Raw genomic sequence first — 17097 nt, 5'->3', positions numbered from 1 at the left:
GTCTGCCTGGGCATTTGCTGCTTTCCTGTGACACATGGAGCAGTCCAGTGACTTTGCATTAGCAGCAGTGGTTGACTTCACTGTCCCAGTGTTGTTGGCACGGTGGCGCAGCAGGGTGACTGAGTTGGTGTGTTCTCCCCGTGTCCTCGTGGGTTTCCTCCGGGTGCTCCGGTTTCCTCCCACAGTCCAAAAACACACGTTGGTAGGTGGATTGGCGATTCAAAAGTGTTCGTAGGTGTGAGTGAATATGTGTGTGTCTGTGTTGCCCTGTGAAGGACTGGCGCCCCCTCCAGGGTGTATTCCCGCCTTGCGCCCAATGATTCCAGGTAGGCTCTGGACCCACCGCGACCCTGAACTGGATAAGCGGTTACAGATAATGAATGAATGAATGAATGAATGATTTGTTCTGGGGCATAAACTCCACTCTATGGAGCAAAGAAGGCTGTATGTTTTGATATGTCAAATACTCTATGTATTTATGAAAGCTCAGTCAATTACAGATCTTGGCATTACTTTCAGCCCTACACTGTTGAATATCAGTTTAAAACATCGAATTGCCTCATTTATTTACATTGGACACGTCCTAAAAAGCAACACCCTTCCTTCATCTGTGTTTGCAGCTAAATGACGGTGGAGAAAGGCAAGAGGATGACCATCTCCATACAGGAGCACATGGCCATCAACGTCTGCCCGGGTCCCATTCGACCAATCAGGCAGATCTCCGCCTACTTCCCTCGCCTCTCCCCCACATCGTCCTTCTCCGATTCGCTGTCGCCAAACCAGCTGGGGTTTCCGCCAGCGACGTCCCCGGCCGGAGGAGGTGGAGGGCTACTGTCCCCCCTGTCTCCGGGGGCAACAGGAGGAGGAGGGACACTGTCCGTCATGAGTAGCATGGACACATCTGTGGAGATTGACAGCTGTGACAGCGATGACAACAGTGAGTGCTGTGTGTGTGTGAGGAACTCGTGTTCTCGCTGTGTTCTGTAGTCCCACAGGGCTCATCTGAGGCTGAGGCAGTGAGTCTGACTGGACCCACACACCACGAATGAAGGACGAGGGCTGTGAACTCTGTCTCATGAAATCTTGTAAATATTTCATTCAGCTGAGCAGAAAGTACTCACTTGAATTTGAAACATGTTCCCTTTTCTTACACTCACCCAGTCACTCACTAACCAAGTCACTCACACACAGAAATCTTTGGACAGTTTCACACACTCACACCTGTGAACGATTTCACACACTCACCCAGTCACTCACACTCTCTCACCTGTGGATAATTTCCCACACTCACCCAGTCCCTCACACACTCATCCAGTCACTCACACCTGTGGATAATTTCACACACTCACCCAGTCACTCACACATGTGGATAATTTCCCACACTCACCCAGTCACTCACACACTCACACCTGTGGATAATTTCCCACACTCACCCAGTCACTCACACTCTCTCACCTGTGGACAGTTTCACACACTCACCCAGTCCCTCACACACTCATCCAGTCACTCACACCTGTGGATAATTTCACACACTCACCCAGTCACTCACACATGTGGATAATTTCACACACTCACCCAGTCACTCACACACTCACACCTGTGGATAATTTCCCACACTCACCCAGTCACTCACACTCTCTCACCTGTGGACAGTTTCACACCCTCACCCAGTCACTCACACACTCACACATGGATAATTTCACACACTCACCCAGTCACTCACACTCTCTCACCTGTGGACAGTTTCACACCCTCACCCAGTCACTCACACACTCACACATGGATAATTTCACACACTCACCCAGTCACTCACACCTGTGGACAGTTTCACACCCTCACCCAGTCACTCATACACTCACACGTGGATAATTTCACACACTCACCCAGTCACTCACACTCTCTCACCTGTGGATAATTTCACACCCTCACCCAGTCACTCACACCTGTGGACAGTTTCACACCCTCACCCAGTCACTCACACACTCACACATGGATAATTTCACACACTCACCCAGTCACTCACACCTGTGGACAGTTTCACACACTCACCCAGTCACTCACACACTCACATGTGTATAATTTCACACACTCACCCAGTCACTCTCACATACACACACACACAGACACCTGTGGACAATTTCACACAGTCAGTCCACCTACCAACATGTATTTTTGAACTGTGGGAGAAAACCAAGGCATAGCTGATATGTTAAAACACTGAACTACATCATGACCACCAAATAAGATTAACTCTTGACCACAAACTCAATGTCTCTGCCCTTAGGCATGATCAGTGATGTAGAAGCCAATACTCTATTGATTGATGAATAAATTCCAGTGATTAGATTATGGGTTCTTTGGTCCTGGAGTGCTCCTGCCTCGCATATTTTATTTTCCCTTCTCTCACACTTGATGATAATTAATCAGCTCATTAACAGTCCTCTCTGGAACTAAAGTGGACATGTTTGTGCAGAGAAAACACTGGATTGTGCAGGTCAGTTGTACTCCAGGAACAGAGTTATGAAGCACTGTATTAGATGATTAGATTTGTTTACCGTCTGCTCTGGTCCTCTGTTGCAGCCTCTTTAGGCACGCTGGAGTTTGACCTGCTTTATGAGTCAGCCACAAGCTCCCTCCACTGCACAGTCCTCAAAGCCAAGGTAAACTCACAGCTCCTTGTTTCAGCTGATGTCTGTGTAGGCATAGAATGACATACACATTTTGTAATTCGTTTTTCCATTATGTTTTTGTACACTGGGTTTAACTGTATATTTGGTGGAGGAACCAATTGGATAATAGTCTATCTCAGTCTATAGAACATCTGGAAGTAGAGTCATTCTTGGTCTGTAGTACACCTAAACCTACAGTTATTCTGTTTATAGTCCATATGGTTATATGGTCACTCTGGGTCAGTAGTCCATCTGATGTGTATAGTCCCTCCAGTTCTATAGTAACTCTAGGTCTATAATCCCTCTGGTTCTTATCATGGGTTGAATAATGTTGTCACAGTATAGTAGCTGCCATATGGGGACTCATTACTCAAACACACAAATAAATACTGTGATATTAAAATTGTCTTATTGTTTCTGTCAACACTTGGAGTCCTTGTGTAGACGTTAAAATAAAAGAAATGTAAGTATATGGGTCCCTAACCCATTTATTCGCGTCACGTTTGTAAAGAGTTCTTCGCCTGTGCCAGTCAATAGAAGAGCTCGGGTGGCGTCCCTAATTAGCGCCATGTTGCCTACATAGTGCTCATTACAGATGATAAAGTGATTACAGACGGTAATTAGACGTTCATTCGACAGGGAAACTTGAACGTATAGGTCAGTATAGTCAAATATTTTCGATAAACAATGCACTACGTGAGTGCACAAACCTTTATTTTATAAACGACTTTGCCCTATGTAGTGAGTAGGGAGAGACGTTTGGGATTCGGCCTCGGGTGTATGGAAACCACACTCACTGATAACTCACGGTATCAAACAAGGAGGACTGCTTTATTAAACTTTAAGGCAAACAGGGGAAGTAATTTAGGAAGACAGTCATGATAATGCATTATCCTCCAATAATCTATTCCACTCTCAGAGCGCAGGAACAGCTTGATCAGTTTATTTACCCCGTAAACGGGGAAAAGACTGAGACAGAGGAATTAGCATAGCTAACTAGCTACGTGGCTTGTATCTGTAGTCTCATACACACTAAAACAAAACACAACAATTGCTGAAGCTTGTATATGATCTGTGTGTTAATAACTCAGATTCAGACAGAAGAGCAGAGAAACTCAAGACTGGTAACTGTTTTCTATTAGGCCCTATGATTAAAAAAATGCTAATGTGGCTAATCGAGTTTAACAGTATTTATCTTCTCCTTGTATTACACAGTGCGATACTTTACCTTCCCTGACATAGAGGGAAGGTGGGTTGATGTGCTTCTGAATGTTGTAAAACTCTCTTCAGCGAAGGGAGAGGAATTTTGTATGAGATAAATGTGTCTGTTTTTCCCATTCGTTTACATTAGTGCTGCGCTCTGAAACCAGACAATTGATCCCCAATACGGCGTCCATGCCAAAAACATTACGTGACTGCAACCCATGACTATTCACCCTGGGTCTATTTAGGTGTGTTTATGAGTCTACGACATTTCTGGTCTTAATATCAGTTTGTTTCTAAAGTGCATCTGGACCTATGTTAAATCTGGTTCTGTTCAACTGGCTCTAAAATCACTCTAGTTTACCTGCATCTGAAGTCAAAAAGGGGTACTGTATACCAAGGACATCCAGGTGATCCCTAGCCTCAGAATGACTATAGAACAGGTGAACTACAGACTACAAAAAAAGGACGCTTCTTGTTTTTGTCATGGAATAGCGTCCAATCCCAGCAAAACAAAGCCATAGCACCAACTTTGTAATCCAATAAACTATTCTGTGGTGATATGGTGCACGGGCTGGAGTAGATCAGGTTGTGTCCAGCAGTCCAAGATTAATTTGTGATGACAAAACAAATGTAAACTGTGAACTCGAACCATTAAATTCAAATTGACAGCATGAGGTCTAGAGTACTTATTGTAACGTGCCTGCCAGACAGGGGAAGGCTCTTCACCATCTCCTCCGAGAAGTGCCTTGATTCATCAGGATGAGGACAGAATTTAAACAAGAGATGACCTGCCATCCTTACAGAGGACGCATACAGTACTTAGGGATTTAATTTGATTCGGATGCACAAAAAACATTCCATTGTTTTTGCCACTGGGTCTGAGCCGAAGGCTTATAACTGGGGAATAGAGTGTGGTCTCGGATGACAGTTAGGAAGTTAATAATTACTTTCTATTCACCTTCAATATCTGCAATGAATGTAACAGGAGATGAGCTGGATTATATTGTAAGTATCATCCACTGTACTGCTTCGCCACTGCTGCTTTCCAATGATTCTCACTGGAAGATGGCCAGCTAATTCCAGACCACTATACAGAATCATATGCTGACACTTTTATTTTTTACACCTGTGTACTCATGTAGTCTTCTGGTCAGTCCAGCAACATGTTAAACATTGCCCCCATGTGTGAATGCCCTCACTGACAGTGACATCAGTATGGTGTGCACAAAAGAATAAAACGTCTTGGTTTCTAATTGTAAAATGGGAAACATAGACATCCATAAAACATGTTGTTTGTGTCTAAAAAAACATGTATCTCAATTTTTGTGGACTTTTAGTTTAATACATCATTTGAACACAGCAGCTGTACTTTACATTGTGTTATGAATGTTTCAAGATTTGGGAGATGCTTGCATACCTGGATACCTGTGTATTATTCCCAGCCATCATTTTTTTCACAGAAGTCTTCATAAATCTGTTTTTTAAACAATCATTTGCTCTCACTCACTCACTCACTCACTCATGTTTATCAGGCTAAATATTCTCCACAAGGGGGTGCTATTAGCACTTGTGCTTTCATTAATTACATTTTGTGTCTGTTTTTTTTAGCAATGAAACATTCAATCATTCATTCATTGTCTGTAACCCTTATCCAGTTCAGGGTTGCAGTGAGTCCATAGCCCACCCAGAATCATTGGGCGCAAGGCAGGAATACACCCTGGGCACCAGCCCCTCACAGGGCGACAAAACACTCACACACTCGGACACTTTTGAGTCACCAATCCACCTACCAACGTGTGTTTTTGGACCGTGGGAGGAAACTGGAGCAACCCACGCAGACACAGGGAGAACACACCAAACTCCTCACAGCTCAAACTCACACCCCCAGGACCCTGGAGCTATGTGATGGGGACACTACCTTCTGCCCAGCCGTGCCGCCCAGCAATGAAACAATTACTCTTAGTTTTTTATAACTTATTAGTTAAGCCAGTGTACTTACTATCCAAACGACATACTACCTACACATTTATAGTTGTGCATCTCTTTCTCCTTTCTCTCTCTCTGTCTCTGTCTCTCTCTCTCTCTCTGTTTCAGGGTCTGAAGCCTATGGATTTTAACGGTTTGGCTGACCCTTATGTGAAACTTCACCTGCTCCCTGGAGCTTGCAAGGTCTGCTCTGATTCTTCTATTGTCTATTCTTCATGCTCACCCAACTAAGGAGCATAACAGTCCAATATTGTTATTTACATTCACTAGTCATCCGATCACCCCAGGAAAAATGTGTGTGTGTGTGTGTGTGTGTGAGAGAGAGAGGGTTTCTGCTTGGCTAAGTACATATATGTCTCTGCCTTAAGAAACTGTCTGTACTGTTTTTACAGAGGAACAAATGACGGCATCATGCCAGTGGTTTTCCCTGGAAAGAGGTTAAAGGCAAAGTGCTGGGGCTTGAGCGGTGTAGGCAATGCCAGCACAAAGTCAGTTAACCAAGAACATTTTACTGATTCATATTTTTACACTTCTCCTTGTAAAGATGGAAAGGGAGTTATATTATTAATTAAAATGGTCCTTAATAGTAATTACTATTAGCTAACATCCTTGAATGCTGAGGAGTGCCATAATTAAAAGGATATTCATGAGCTTATATGATGTATAAGGATACAAATATTAGTTTGACAGTACAGACAATTTAAATGAAAGCTTTTATTTAATTAGTTAGTTAGTTAGTTAAAAATGTATTTGCATTAATCACAATGACATTCTGTGATTAATCATGATTAATCGCAAATTAAAATGCTTGTATTTCCTTGGTTTTTTGGAACGGAGATAAAACAAATGTGAAGAGTGCAATGCATGACAAACTGGACAGTGGAAAGTGTTCTTTTAAATTTTTTATAATGTTTCAGGGTAGTTTTTCTGATGTTTGAATCAGAATCTCTAATTATTTGCTGAGTAAAAGTTTTAGAGAGAGACACAACAAAGCTGTGATACAAGCTTTAATTGAGAAAACTGAACAGCTCCGTATTTCAGCTTCAACAACTTTGTAAAAGGTAAATATGTCGAACTTCTCACAGTAGTTGTGTGTGTATGTGTGTTTGTGAGAGAGAATCAAGAGAAGAGTGAGAGTTAGTTCTGAGATTTAATCCATATTTCAGCATACAAATAATGTACTCCATATTCTGACCTCAACAGAAGCAACGACTTGTTTACATTGCCTAATAAAACTGTTAATATGTCACTACACTGTGTAGAAAACCAGTGAATTATGGGAAGAAGCTGTGTCCAAATTTGGTAAAATGATTTATTTGTGTTAACACAAGGTAAGTTCCCTCTGAATAATTGTAGGATTATAGACTGTAAACCTGCTAAATCCCATTCAGTGTAAATTATTCAGTAAAGCAGCAGTGAACATGCTCATGCATCTCCCCCTGGGGCAGATGAGAGAGTGTTTCTCTTTATTTATTCTGAAGAACACTGCAGCTGTTCATGGGAGGCTTACACTTCAGAGTTGGACATGGACAGGTCTCACGTTGCGGGCAATTTGTTCCGCTCATTTCTGATTTAAGATGGCTCTCTTCATGATCTTATCGCTGGGTGGTGTAGTGCAGTATGTAAAGCTGTAAAGCCTATGGCTTGATTCCTAGCCTGGGTAACACCACCATGCAAACCTCCTCACATGGCATTCAGCTGCATCTGTAACTTGATTACAATTGCAAGTGATTTAAGGAAAGGATGTGTGTCAGATTCCCTACATGTAAACAGTTTACAGAACTGGGTGGTTAGTGTTCTCCTCCAAGCATGTTGAGCTCCAGTAATGTCGTGTTGGTGACAGGTCGAAAGTTAGCAGAGGAGCGTCACAAGTCTCAGTGGGTTGGTAGGATGGTTGTTGCATTGCAGTCATTTTGAGATGGATTTTCAGTTTTCTCACATCTTTTACCGTAACAATAGTGTGTTTATTCTAGTTGCATCAGGAGCAAATGTAATTAAAGCCCTAAGACAACAAGGATCATTACACTCTGATTAAGACTGTCTCATAACTGCCAAGTACTAAAACAGCTTCTTTAACATCTGTTTTTAAAGCTAAATTGACATTTGTGGGTGTTTGGTCTGCGAGTATGTATGTTCACCATGTCTACTGAAGGCACTCACTCCACCTGGCCAGCCATATGTAGGGGCAGACCACACCCACAGATCTCATTCTGGACATGTAAACACACACTCTGGGGAAAACACCACATCCCAATTCCCTAAACTCCAATGCTATACAAAAAACAAGTAGGAGGCTCTGGATGTTTACACTCCAGGCTCAAACTGACACATTTACTGCAGTTTGTCTCATTAATATCATGCAAAAAAATATACGTGCATCCCACATACATAAGCCAATTTGGGAGCAGTGTGTTTGTTGCTTCTAGCATGGGGGCAACAGAGTCACGGTTATTAGTTTTAGCATCTCTGTCACACTATTGTTAAAGACGATAAAAATAAGTGGGTTTGAAAGAGGTCAGTATTTTTCTGGCAGTATCACCTCTGCCTATAGTTTAAGGGTCTCTTAGTTTGTGTTGAGTGTAAATGCAAAATGCACAGCTTTTAGAACTAAATGATTCTGCATATGTCTGTATCCCCATGGATACCACTTTATAAAGGGTTCCTATTGCGGACAGAGCTGTTTAATTGTACTCATGACAAACATGAATAATTTGGAACACCTGCACATAGCATAAAGGTCTTGTGGTTCAATACCATCAAATCTTCATAAAAAGTTTCCACAGTCTAGTGTAAAGCCTTGCCAGAGGAGTAGAGACACATTGTCACATAATCACATCATCCCATCTTAAGTCTGAAGCTTTTAATAATGGATATTTAATTGTAAAATAAGTCAATAAGGTCAACACACCGGAATTATACTTATATTAGTAGGGTTTATTGATCAAAAAATATAATCACAACAATAAATTTAAAATGCAAGTTCTCCCTTGTATATTTGGGAGGCAGATAAATGTGTAGTCTTTATTATATTATCTCAGTGTAATTCTGATGATTTATTAATTAGAGTCTCTTAATTTGTTGAGTAAATGTTTCAGGGAGGGCATTTATATTGACAACACTAGTTCTAAAATAGCTTGGCTGTAATACAGATCCAAGGTAAACTTCCTAATATCATCAAGAAGAAACTTTAGGAAAGACCAAGATTAAAACAGGAGCCCACCCTACTTCGGTTAGCACTGGTTAGCAAAGCAATAACAAAGTGAGTATCAGTAGAAAAAACGTCAGTAACATTAGAAACCAATAAAAAGTAATATAAACTTTCAAACTGGTTGGCGAGCAGCATTAGATATAATTATGAGATATTACTGCTCATGATAACATATTAATGAACATTATGAAGTGCTTGTATCTATAATATCCCCCTATTTATCCACCCAGGCCAATAAGCTGAAGACAAAGATTGTGAAGAACACTCTGAATCCTGTCTGGAATGAGACTCTCACCTACTGCGGCATCACAGAGGAGGACATGTACAGAAAAACACTCAGGTAGTCTTCATTAGACCTCATTCTTTGTATGTCCTTGCCGCTTTTATTTTTTTGCTGGTGGATATTTTAATTTATTTCCATGATCGAGTTCAAATTTCAGCAATAAAACACCCTCATTATTACCTTTGGCTCATAAAATTAGTGGCTATTATCCCACTACTGTCTAATGTTGTGTTTATAATTCATACATTCATTCATTCATTCATTCATCTTCTATAACTCGAAAATATAACTCGAGTCGAGGTGGGGTTCAAAACCTACACAGAATCACTGAGAACAAGTCGTGTTTTTCCACTTTATTGTACCTATACTACTTAAACCTACACGTTTTTCGGTACCTGATTGATTTCCCCTAACAAAGCTCCCCCAAAATGTAGCTGGCGACAATGCAAAAACATTCATTAATTTGAACAGTGAGCTTTGGAAACCACAACAACAGTGTAACAGGTAACATAAAGCATTATTTACTTGTTAATTTGTGTGTTGTTTTTGGACTGAACACAGCGCTTGCATTTTTTGCTGCACCATTCAGCTCTCACTGGAGTCTTTTACCAGGCCACTAATCCAGTAATGATTCTCTCTGTACGATCAAAACTCTGCATGGGTTACAGGTCATGGTTCAGTCCCTAGTCAACTCGCTTGGAACCAGGAGTGTGTAGGGAAAAAAGAACCCGGTTCCAAGTACCAGGAACCTAATTTGCCTAATCTAAAGGCAAAAAAGTACAGTAGTGTAGGTATCATGTAGTGGAAAAGCACCATTGGTAGACTGCTAAATGAACAGACCTCCTCTGTCATGAGAAGAGGAAATTGTCATTCAACAGTTGTTGGTAATCTCATTTTTCAGTGTAGCTTCTGCATCAGCCAGAAAACAGTCTGCTAACCCACTTCCCCCGTTAATAACTTGGCACAATAATCTGGGGTCCCTCTTCGTGTCTTGTCTCGGAGCCAGATCCCATCATCCTTCGATGACTTCATAAGAATTCTAGGCCAACTTATGGCTTATTTGGATTAAGGCCATTAATGAGCATGACTGGCTCATTCACCCAGCGGTTGAGGGACTGTGCTGTAAAGGCCTTTGATCACCATTTCCAACTTGCAAAGGCTGCGTCCTGCAGGATCCTGGAATTCACAGATGTGCCTTTCCCCAACAATTGGCCACCCATGGTCTCAGCAAACATCCATCATGTCTCAAATCCTGAGCCGTGTTCATGCTGCAGGACCCTTACCTTCCAGTGTCTACACTTGTTTTTTTCCTCTGACCTTGCGCTCAGGTCTTTTTAAAGTGAGTGCACACGAATAGCTAGACCACCATTTGTTTATCTGTATTTGAATAAGCTATGAAAAATAAACAGACAATCTACACCATGTCCTGCTGGTGGCATCAAGATGGCTAGGCATGCTGCGTATTTGATCATGACCTTCTGTCACAAATCCTAATCTTCGCTGACCTTCAACTGCTGGAACAGATGTGCTCCACTGGTGACTGCCACTAATTCCTTAAATCCCTGCCAATGGAATACTTTTTCAGAATGACACCCTGACCTTGAACATGACTTGCCCCTTTCTGGACATACTTGTGTTTTCTGTACACTATGTGGCTATGTTGTATTTTCAACAGAGAGGTCTCCTCATGCAAATTCACTACAGGAACTACATTTCCCATAATGCCTTAAGGACTTTCCAAAAGCTTGAGCACTAAGTAATGGACATTTAATGGACAGCTCCAGGAACCTGGAGATTGTGGGTTTGAGTTCCGTACCAGGTGACTGTCTGTGAGGAGTGTGGTGTGTTCTCTCTGTGTCTGCGAGGGTTTCCTCCGGGTGACTGTCTGTGAGGAGTGTGGTGCGTTCTCCCTGTGTCTGTGTGGGTTTCCTCCGGGTGACTGTCTGTGAGGAGTGTGGTGTGTTCTCCCTGTGTCTGCGTGGGTTTCCTCCGGGTGCTCCAGTTTCCTCCCATGGTCCAAAAACACACGTTGGTAGGTGGATTGGTGATTCAGAAGTGTCCGTAGGTGTGAAGGTGTGAATGTGTGTCACCCTGTGAAGGACTGGCGGACCCACCGCGACCCTAAACTGGATAAGGGTTACTAAACTGAACCTACCAAAATACAATAATACACATCAAAATCATTCAATTATTATCTGTAATAGGGTCGCGGGGGGTGCAGAGCCTACCTGGAATCATTGGGCACAAGGCAGGAATACACCCTGGAGGGGGCACCAGTACTTCACAGGGCAACACACACATTCACTCAAACCTACGGACACTTTCAAGTCGCCAATTCACCTACCAACATGTGTTTTTGGACTGTGGGAGGAAACCCATGGGGAAAACTCCTCACAGACAGTCACACAGAGCAGGAATCGAACCCACAACCTCCAGGTCCCTGCAGTTGTGTGACTGCGACATTACCTGCTGCTCCACCGTGCCGCCCAGTTCTAGACTATGTCATATTAAATTAAGAAACTGCAGAAAGTATTGATTAAAAACAAATCTCTCACATTTCAGTGTACTTATTGTCAAATAAATATGGCAAAAAAGGACATTTGCCAAACAGAGATAATTTATACAGTTTCAAGAACATGCACATAAACAAAGTGAATGCAATTAATAAAATATATATTTAGTGTTATTGGATTATTCTTTTCTCAACCAGGGCAGATTAAGACTCACATTAGTGATAAATCACTAAAAGCACAGTTCTACACCTGCGACTGATTGTCAAGCACATGGCTACAGCTGTGTCCCAGTTCAACAAGTAGTCTAGAAATGCCCCTGCACATTAGCATTAGCCTGCTACGTCATTCTTGACATGTTTATCTGGATCTGCGTTGGTCGAGTGGTAGGACTGTCATTTGTTTGCAACCTTGTTTGCTCTTGTTATTTTAACTGGAAGCACTGTCTCTGCTGATCAGGAGACAAACAACTGAACACAGAGCATGCAGTCACTCCGAGACCCCACGGTGGTCCATTTGGTGTCCGATAAGAGATCTTAAGGTTATATCCCTCTCGCGTCAATCGCCCTTCATGGCCTGTGTGTCACAGTGTTTTGCTGTCTGGGCTTCACCCACAGACTTGGAGATACACAGTCATGTGCGAGTGTTTTGGGCCCCCCCTGGTCAAGTTAAATAATTTGTTGACACATCTTCTACAGAAAGCACCTTTTAATGCATGGTTACTGTGCTGAAATGAATAATAAAATATGGCCTGTGCAAATTTTATATAGGTTAATGTTTTGCATATAAATGCATAGGTAATAGTCTTATCAAGCTGTATTAGACAAGCAGTCAGCAGTCTACTGTCATACTATACACCATAAAATATTGATTCTGGCCTTTGATGATGCATCACCATGACAAATTCTTGCTAACAGGCTGTAGTGTGTGTACCAGTCCACCTCTAATGTCCTCAAAAACATTATTCCGATGGCATTATGTGCACTGTAATATTGAAATTGTCAAAACTGATATATTGTGCCTGACCCAAATGTCTGAAAATAATAAGATTGTTTTGGCCTTATTACCCTGTGCTACCTGCAGCGTTCCTCTATGATTGTTTACTGTCAGCACATTCTCTCTCTCTCTGTCTCTGTCTCTGTCTCTGTCTCTCTCTCTCTCTCTCTCTGTCTCTCTCTCTCCCAGCTGTACTGACAGATTGAGGTCAGAGTTAGTTCTGGGGGGCATTTAATTTCACTGACCCTTGGAGAGTTTGCGAGTATGTGAGTAGTGTGAGAGTGTGTGTGTTTGTGTGAGTGTGAAAGCAAGGGAGAGCCCGAGAGAAATAGAGGATGGTGGGTGTTGGCGTTCTCGGGCTGAGTTAGAGCGCCGAAGGCAGGTGAGGGCTCATATGAACCTCCACAGAAACAGACACAAATAGCACACTCTAAACAAATGCAGTGGACTAAATTATAGGTGCGCAGAGATGACATTTGTTTAATGTCCAGTCGAAACTGCTGTTACATACAAGCACAAAAAAAAAGTTAACTTTAGAAGTTAGGGTTAGGTCCATATTTTACTCCTTCATTACATCTTCCATTTGGAGACTTCAGGAGGATTTTTGCTCATCTCAAAAGTTCAATCCTGGAAGAGTGTACTTAAAGTGTACTATTTTGGAACCACTAATCTGTAGTTCATCATAATATGTAATTTAAATTACATTAAGTTACACTTAATATATACTGAATGTACTAATATTATTATTTCTGCAACTTTAAATATATGTATATGCTTATAAACATTTGTGTTGTGTAAGTCAAATTCTCATCATAAGTGTGCTTCTGCATCATTTTTATTAGTGATTTTTATTTTATATTCTATAAAAAATGTAAGCTCATTTTAATGTGTTTTAGAGTTGAGGCAGGCAGCTCAAGGAAATTAATTTCAATTGTATTAGAAGAGTGACAAAAATTACATATGACTAGTACACTCAGTATATGTTAAGTGTCATTAATTCATTGTCTGTAACTCTTATCCAGTTCAGGGTAACGGTGGGTCCGGAGCCGACCCAGAATCACTAGGCGCAAGGCAGGTACACACCCTGCAAGGGGCGCCAATCCTTCACAGGGCGACACACACTCTCACATTCACTCACACATATGGACACTTTTGAGTCACCAATCCACCTACCAACTTGTGTTTTTGGACTGTGGGAGGAAACCCATGCTAACACAGAGTGAACACACCAAACTCCACACAGACAGTCACCCGGAGCTGGACTCATACCCACAACCTCCAGATCCCTGGATCTGTGTGACTGTGACACTACCTGCTGCACCACCGTGCCGCCCCAAGTTAACATCTTGGTATTGTTTTAAGAACACCTTCAGCTTCTTCGGTTCATCAGCTGATGTTCTTCTTTTGTGTCACTTGTTTTGAGGTTGTAAGATGGAGGCTTGATGAACAATCCGTGTCAGCAGGTGCCATTTCACGGGGTGCTGGTTGGTTAATATCAGCATTGATGCATATTTTCTGAGAGATACAGCTGACAATATGTTGCTAAGAAACACGAAAAAAACTAAAGCTAATTTACACCAGACGAGGTCAATGTGCCGCACCGTGGCGCACACCGTATACAATTATATTAATCAGTGTTGCCTTTCACACTGGCCAGTATTGCACAGAGCACTAAAGCAATACCATCCAATACTCTCTGGGTCTATTTTTGACATGTGCCAGGGAGCATGAATTTAGAGAGTGCCCATTGCACACTGACTCCCAAACTGGACTCAACTCATCATCTGCTGCCATCTCAAACTCAGTAGAAATACATGAATAACACAGCTGGATTTCAACACTCTCACAACTTTGAAGCCAGAGTGCACACTAGAGTTTCTTCTATATTATCAATACATCATCTTAGCTGCCCATTTCAGCTGTTTATTAGCTTGTTCTCATACGTCTTTAAGCCTTTTTAGACCTTATTTTTTGACAATAAAACGATGACCCGCTGTGAAATTCACTGTTGGTAAATTATGCTCGAAATGAGGTGTTCTGCATATAAATTGCTACCTTCACACCAGCTGAAATTGATCCAGGGCTGCTTCAAACCTCTCCACACTAACGAGACAGACTTGACTTATTCCAATCGACGTATTCCAAACACTTTGCCGACTGCTGGGAAATGTCAGCTGCTACTCCAGGAGGAGAATGATCATTTACCCCCATGTAAAGATTAAGTATGTTAATCCCTCCATCCTTCCACACTCATCGCTCATTATTGTTCTCTCTCTCGTTCTGGCATTTCTCTTCAGCATCAGTGAGTGCGAGGCTGGATTCTGGTTTTTCACTGGGGATGACAGGGTGATGCACAGTAAATTACCGGCTGGTCCTTAAACGACTATCGGCTCACACTGTTTCCCGGGGCAACGCTCATCTGGCGCAATGCACGTGCTTCTGCATGTCCAGGGACTTCCGGAGGCCGTTGACAGGACCCAATTTTGCAACTCTGCTCCCAATCCTCCAAAAACCAAAAGAGAGAGAGAAAGAGAAAGAGAGAGAGAAATGGTATGAAGAGACTGCCTGAACAAAGAGGATCCCGACACTGTCAGAAAGCAGGACTCTCAGAAATAGGCCTACCCAGATTCCCCTTCCTTTTCTTGCACTGTCGTCTCTTTGTCTTCTGCTCATCTTCCTCTTTGTTCTCCAACCCTGCTTCCCTTTTCTTCTCCTGTACTGTGTCTTAGGATTGAATTGCAGTGAAACCTTTACGTTCAAGAAGATAGATTATTACTCTGTCGTTCTACAGTTTTTCTGTTGATTACCGCAGACAGAAATAGGCTCCTCCTCTTTACCTTGAAACAAGTGAACAGATCAAGTTTTCCCCAAGTTTGAAATGCTGGAGCTAGGTACCAGGCTGTGTGTTATTCTCTCTCCTCCTTCAGTTACTGCTAAATTCAATTCCAGCTGCCAATTACAGCTCCCAATCATATGATATTTTCAAGCCAGGAAAGAGAAGACAAGGACATGCTTCCTCCGAGATGTAAAGATGTAACCCCACTGCTGCTGACACAATGTCATTCAGCATGCTTGGAGGAGAACACTAACTGCCATTTTGGGTAGCATATTGCTAATTAAATAAAGGGAGGGCCATACTAAAACGCACGCACACACACCACCGAAAAGATGGCTGAGGTATGACCAGGGATTAAACACTCTCAAAACCAATTGTAGCAAGAGGGATAGGGAGTTCCACTCGACTGATATTACTTTGCTTAGGTTTTTACACTTAATTTTTGCCCTTTTTTTAAACGAATAACTAAAAATATATTGGTGGCATGTCAATAGTGTCGCTCTCACAGCTCCAGGGTCTTGGGGTTGTGGGTTCAAAACCAGCCTCAGGTCACTGTATGTGAGGTGTGTAGTGTGTTCTCCCTGTGTCGACATGGGTTTTCATCTGGTGATCTAGTTTCCCCCCACAGTCTGAAAAACACAAATGCTGATAGTGGCTGTTTGAAAGTGTCCATTGGTGTGAGTGTGCACACCTTGGTGTCCCATCCAAGGTGTGCACCCAATGATTCCAGATAGACTTCCACCACACAGAAAATTATTGAATAACCTGTACATTTTCTGTCAATATTTTGCATGATGCATGTGAGGATTGTGGTGTGTCCATCCTGTGTCTGCATTGCTTATGGTTTTACAGTGTGTGCTTCGGTTTCCTCCCACAGTCCAAAAAATGCTAATGTTGGTAGGTTGATTGACTATGCTACACTGAATGTGTGAATGTGTATGGTGTCCTGTGTTGGACTGACTGTGCCCAATGATTGCGGGTAGGCTCCGGACCCACCACAACCATGAAGTGGATAAGCGGTTACAGATGAACGAATGAATGAATGAATGAATGAATACCTAGATGGGCTTGTACAGATTATTTAAACAACACTGAAGTATTCCTGCACTAATAGGGTAACAGCACTCCCATATACTGTACAAACTGATGAATTATTATTCAAAATGTTGCCATATATCAAAGGTCAGAACTCGCCACATAGGCTTACTGCCTCCAGACCTGCTCTTTTTCACCAGGTGTTATTAACAGAGGAGAAGTGTGTTAGTTGTGCACAGAGTGGTACATGGGCCTTTGGCCACCGGGCTTTGGTGACATTACGGAGCTCCCACGTCCTTTTTTTCTGCTGAAAACTGACCCTTCTATTTCAGGTTTTAGCTGGCCTTGGTCAAATGAAACACCACTAA

At 42.2% G+C, this 17097-nt stretch overlaps 1 protein-coding gene across 3 annotated transcripts in view; it reads left to right on the top strand.

Moving 5' to 3' along the window:
* Positions 1 to 17097, top strand: part of LOC136691598 (double C2-like domain-containing protein alpha) — a 68670-nt gene that overhangs the window by 33071 nt on the left and 18502 nt on the right. For all 3 annotated transcript variants that reach the window (XM_066664200.1, XM_066664201.1, XM_066664199.1), the window contains 4 exons: positions 621 to 937; positions 2581 to 2660; positions 5970 to 6044; positions 9300 to 9409. In XM_066664200.1, the coding sequence (XP_066520297.1) occupies positions 625 to 937; positions 2581 to 2660; positions 5970 to 6044; positions 9300 to 9409 (578 nt within the window). In that variant the 5' untranslated portion in view covers positions 621 to 624. The remainder of the gene's footprint in view (positions 1 to 620; positions 938 to 2580; positions 2661 to 5969; positions 6045 to 9299; positions 9410 to 17097) is intronic.

The sequence above is a fragment of the Hoplias malabaricus genome, chromosome 3, assembly GCF_029633855.1.
Source record: "Hoplias malabaricus isolate fHopMal1 chromosome 3, fHopMal1.hap1, whole genome shotgun sequence".
Classification (NCBI taxonomy): domain Eukaryota; kingdom Metazoa; phylum Chordata; class Actinopteri; order Characiformes; family Erythrinidae; genus Hoplias; species Hoplias malabaricus.
This window is presented reverse-complemented; position numbering and strand designations above follow the sequence as displayed.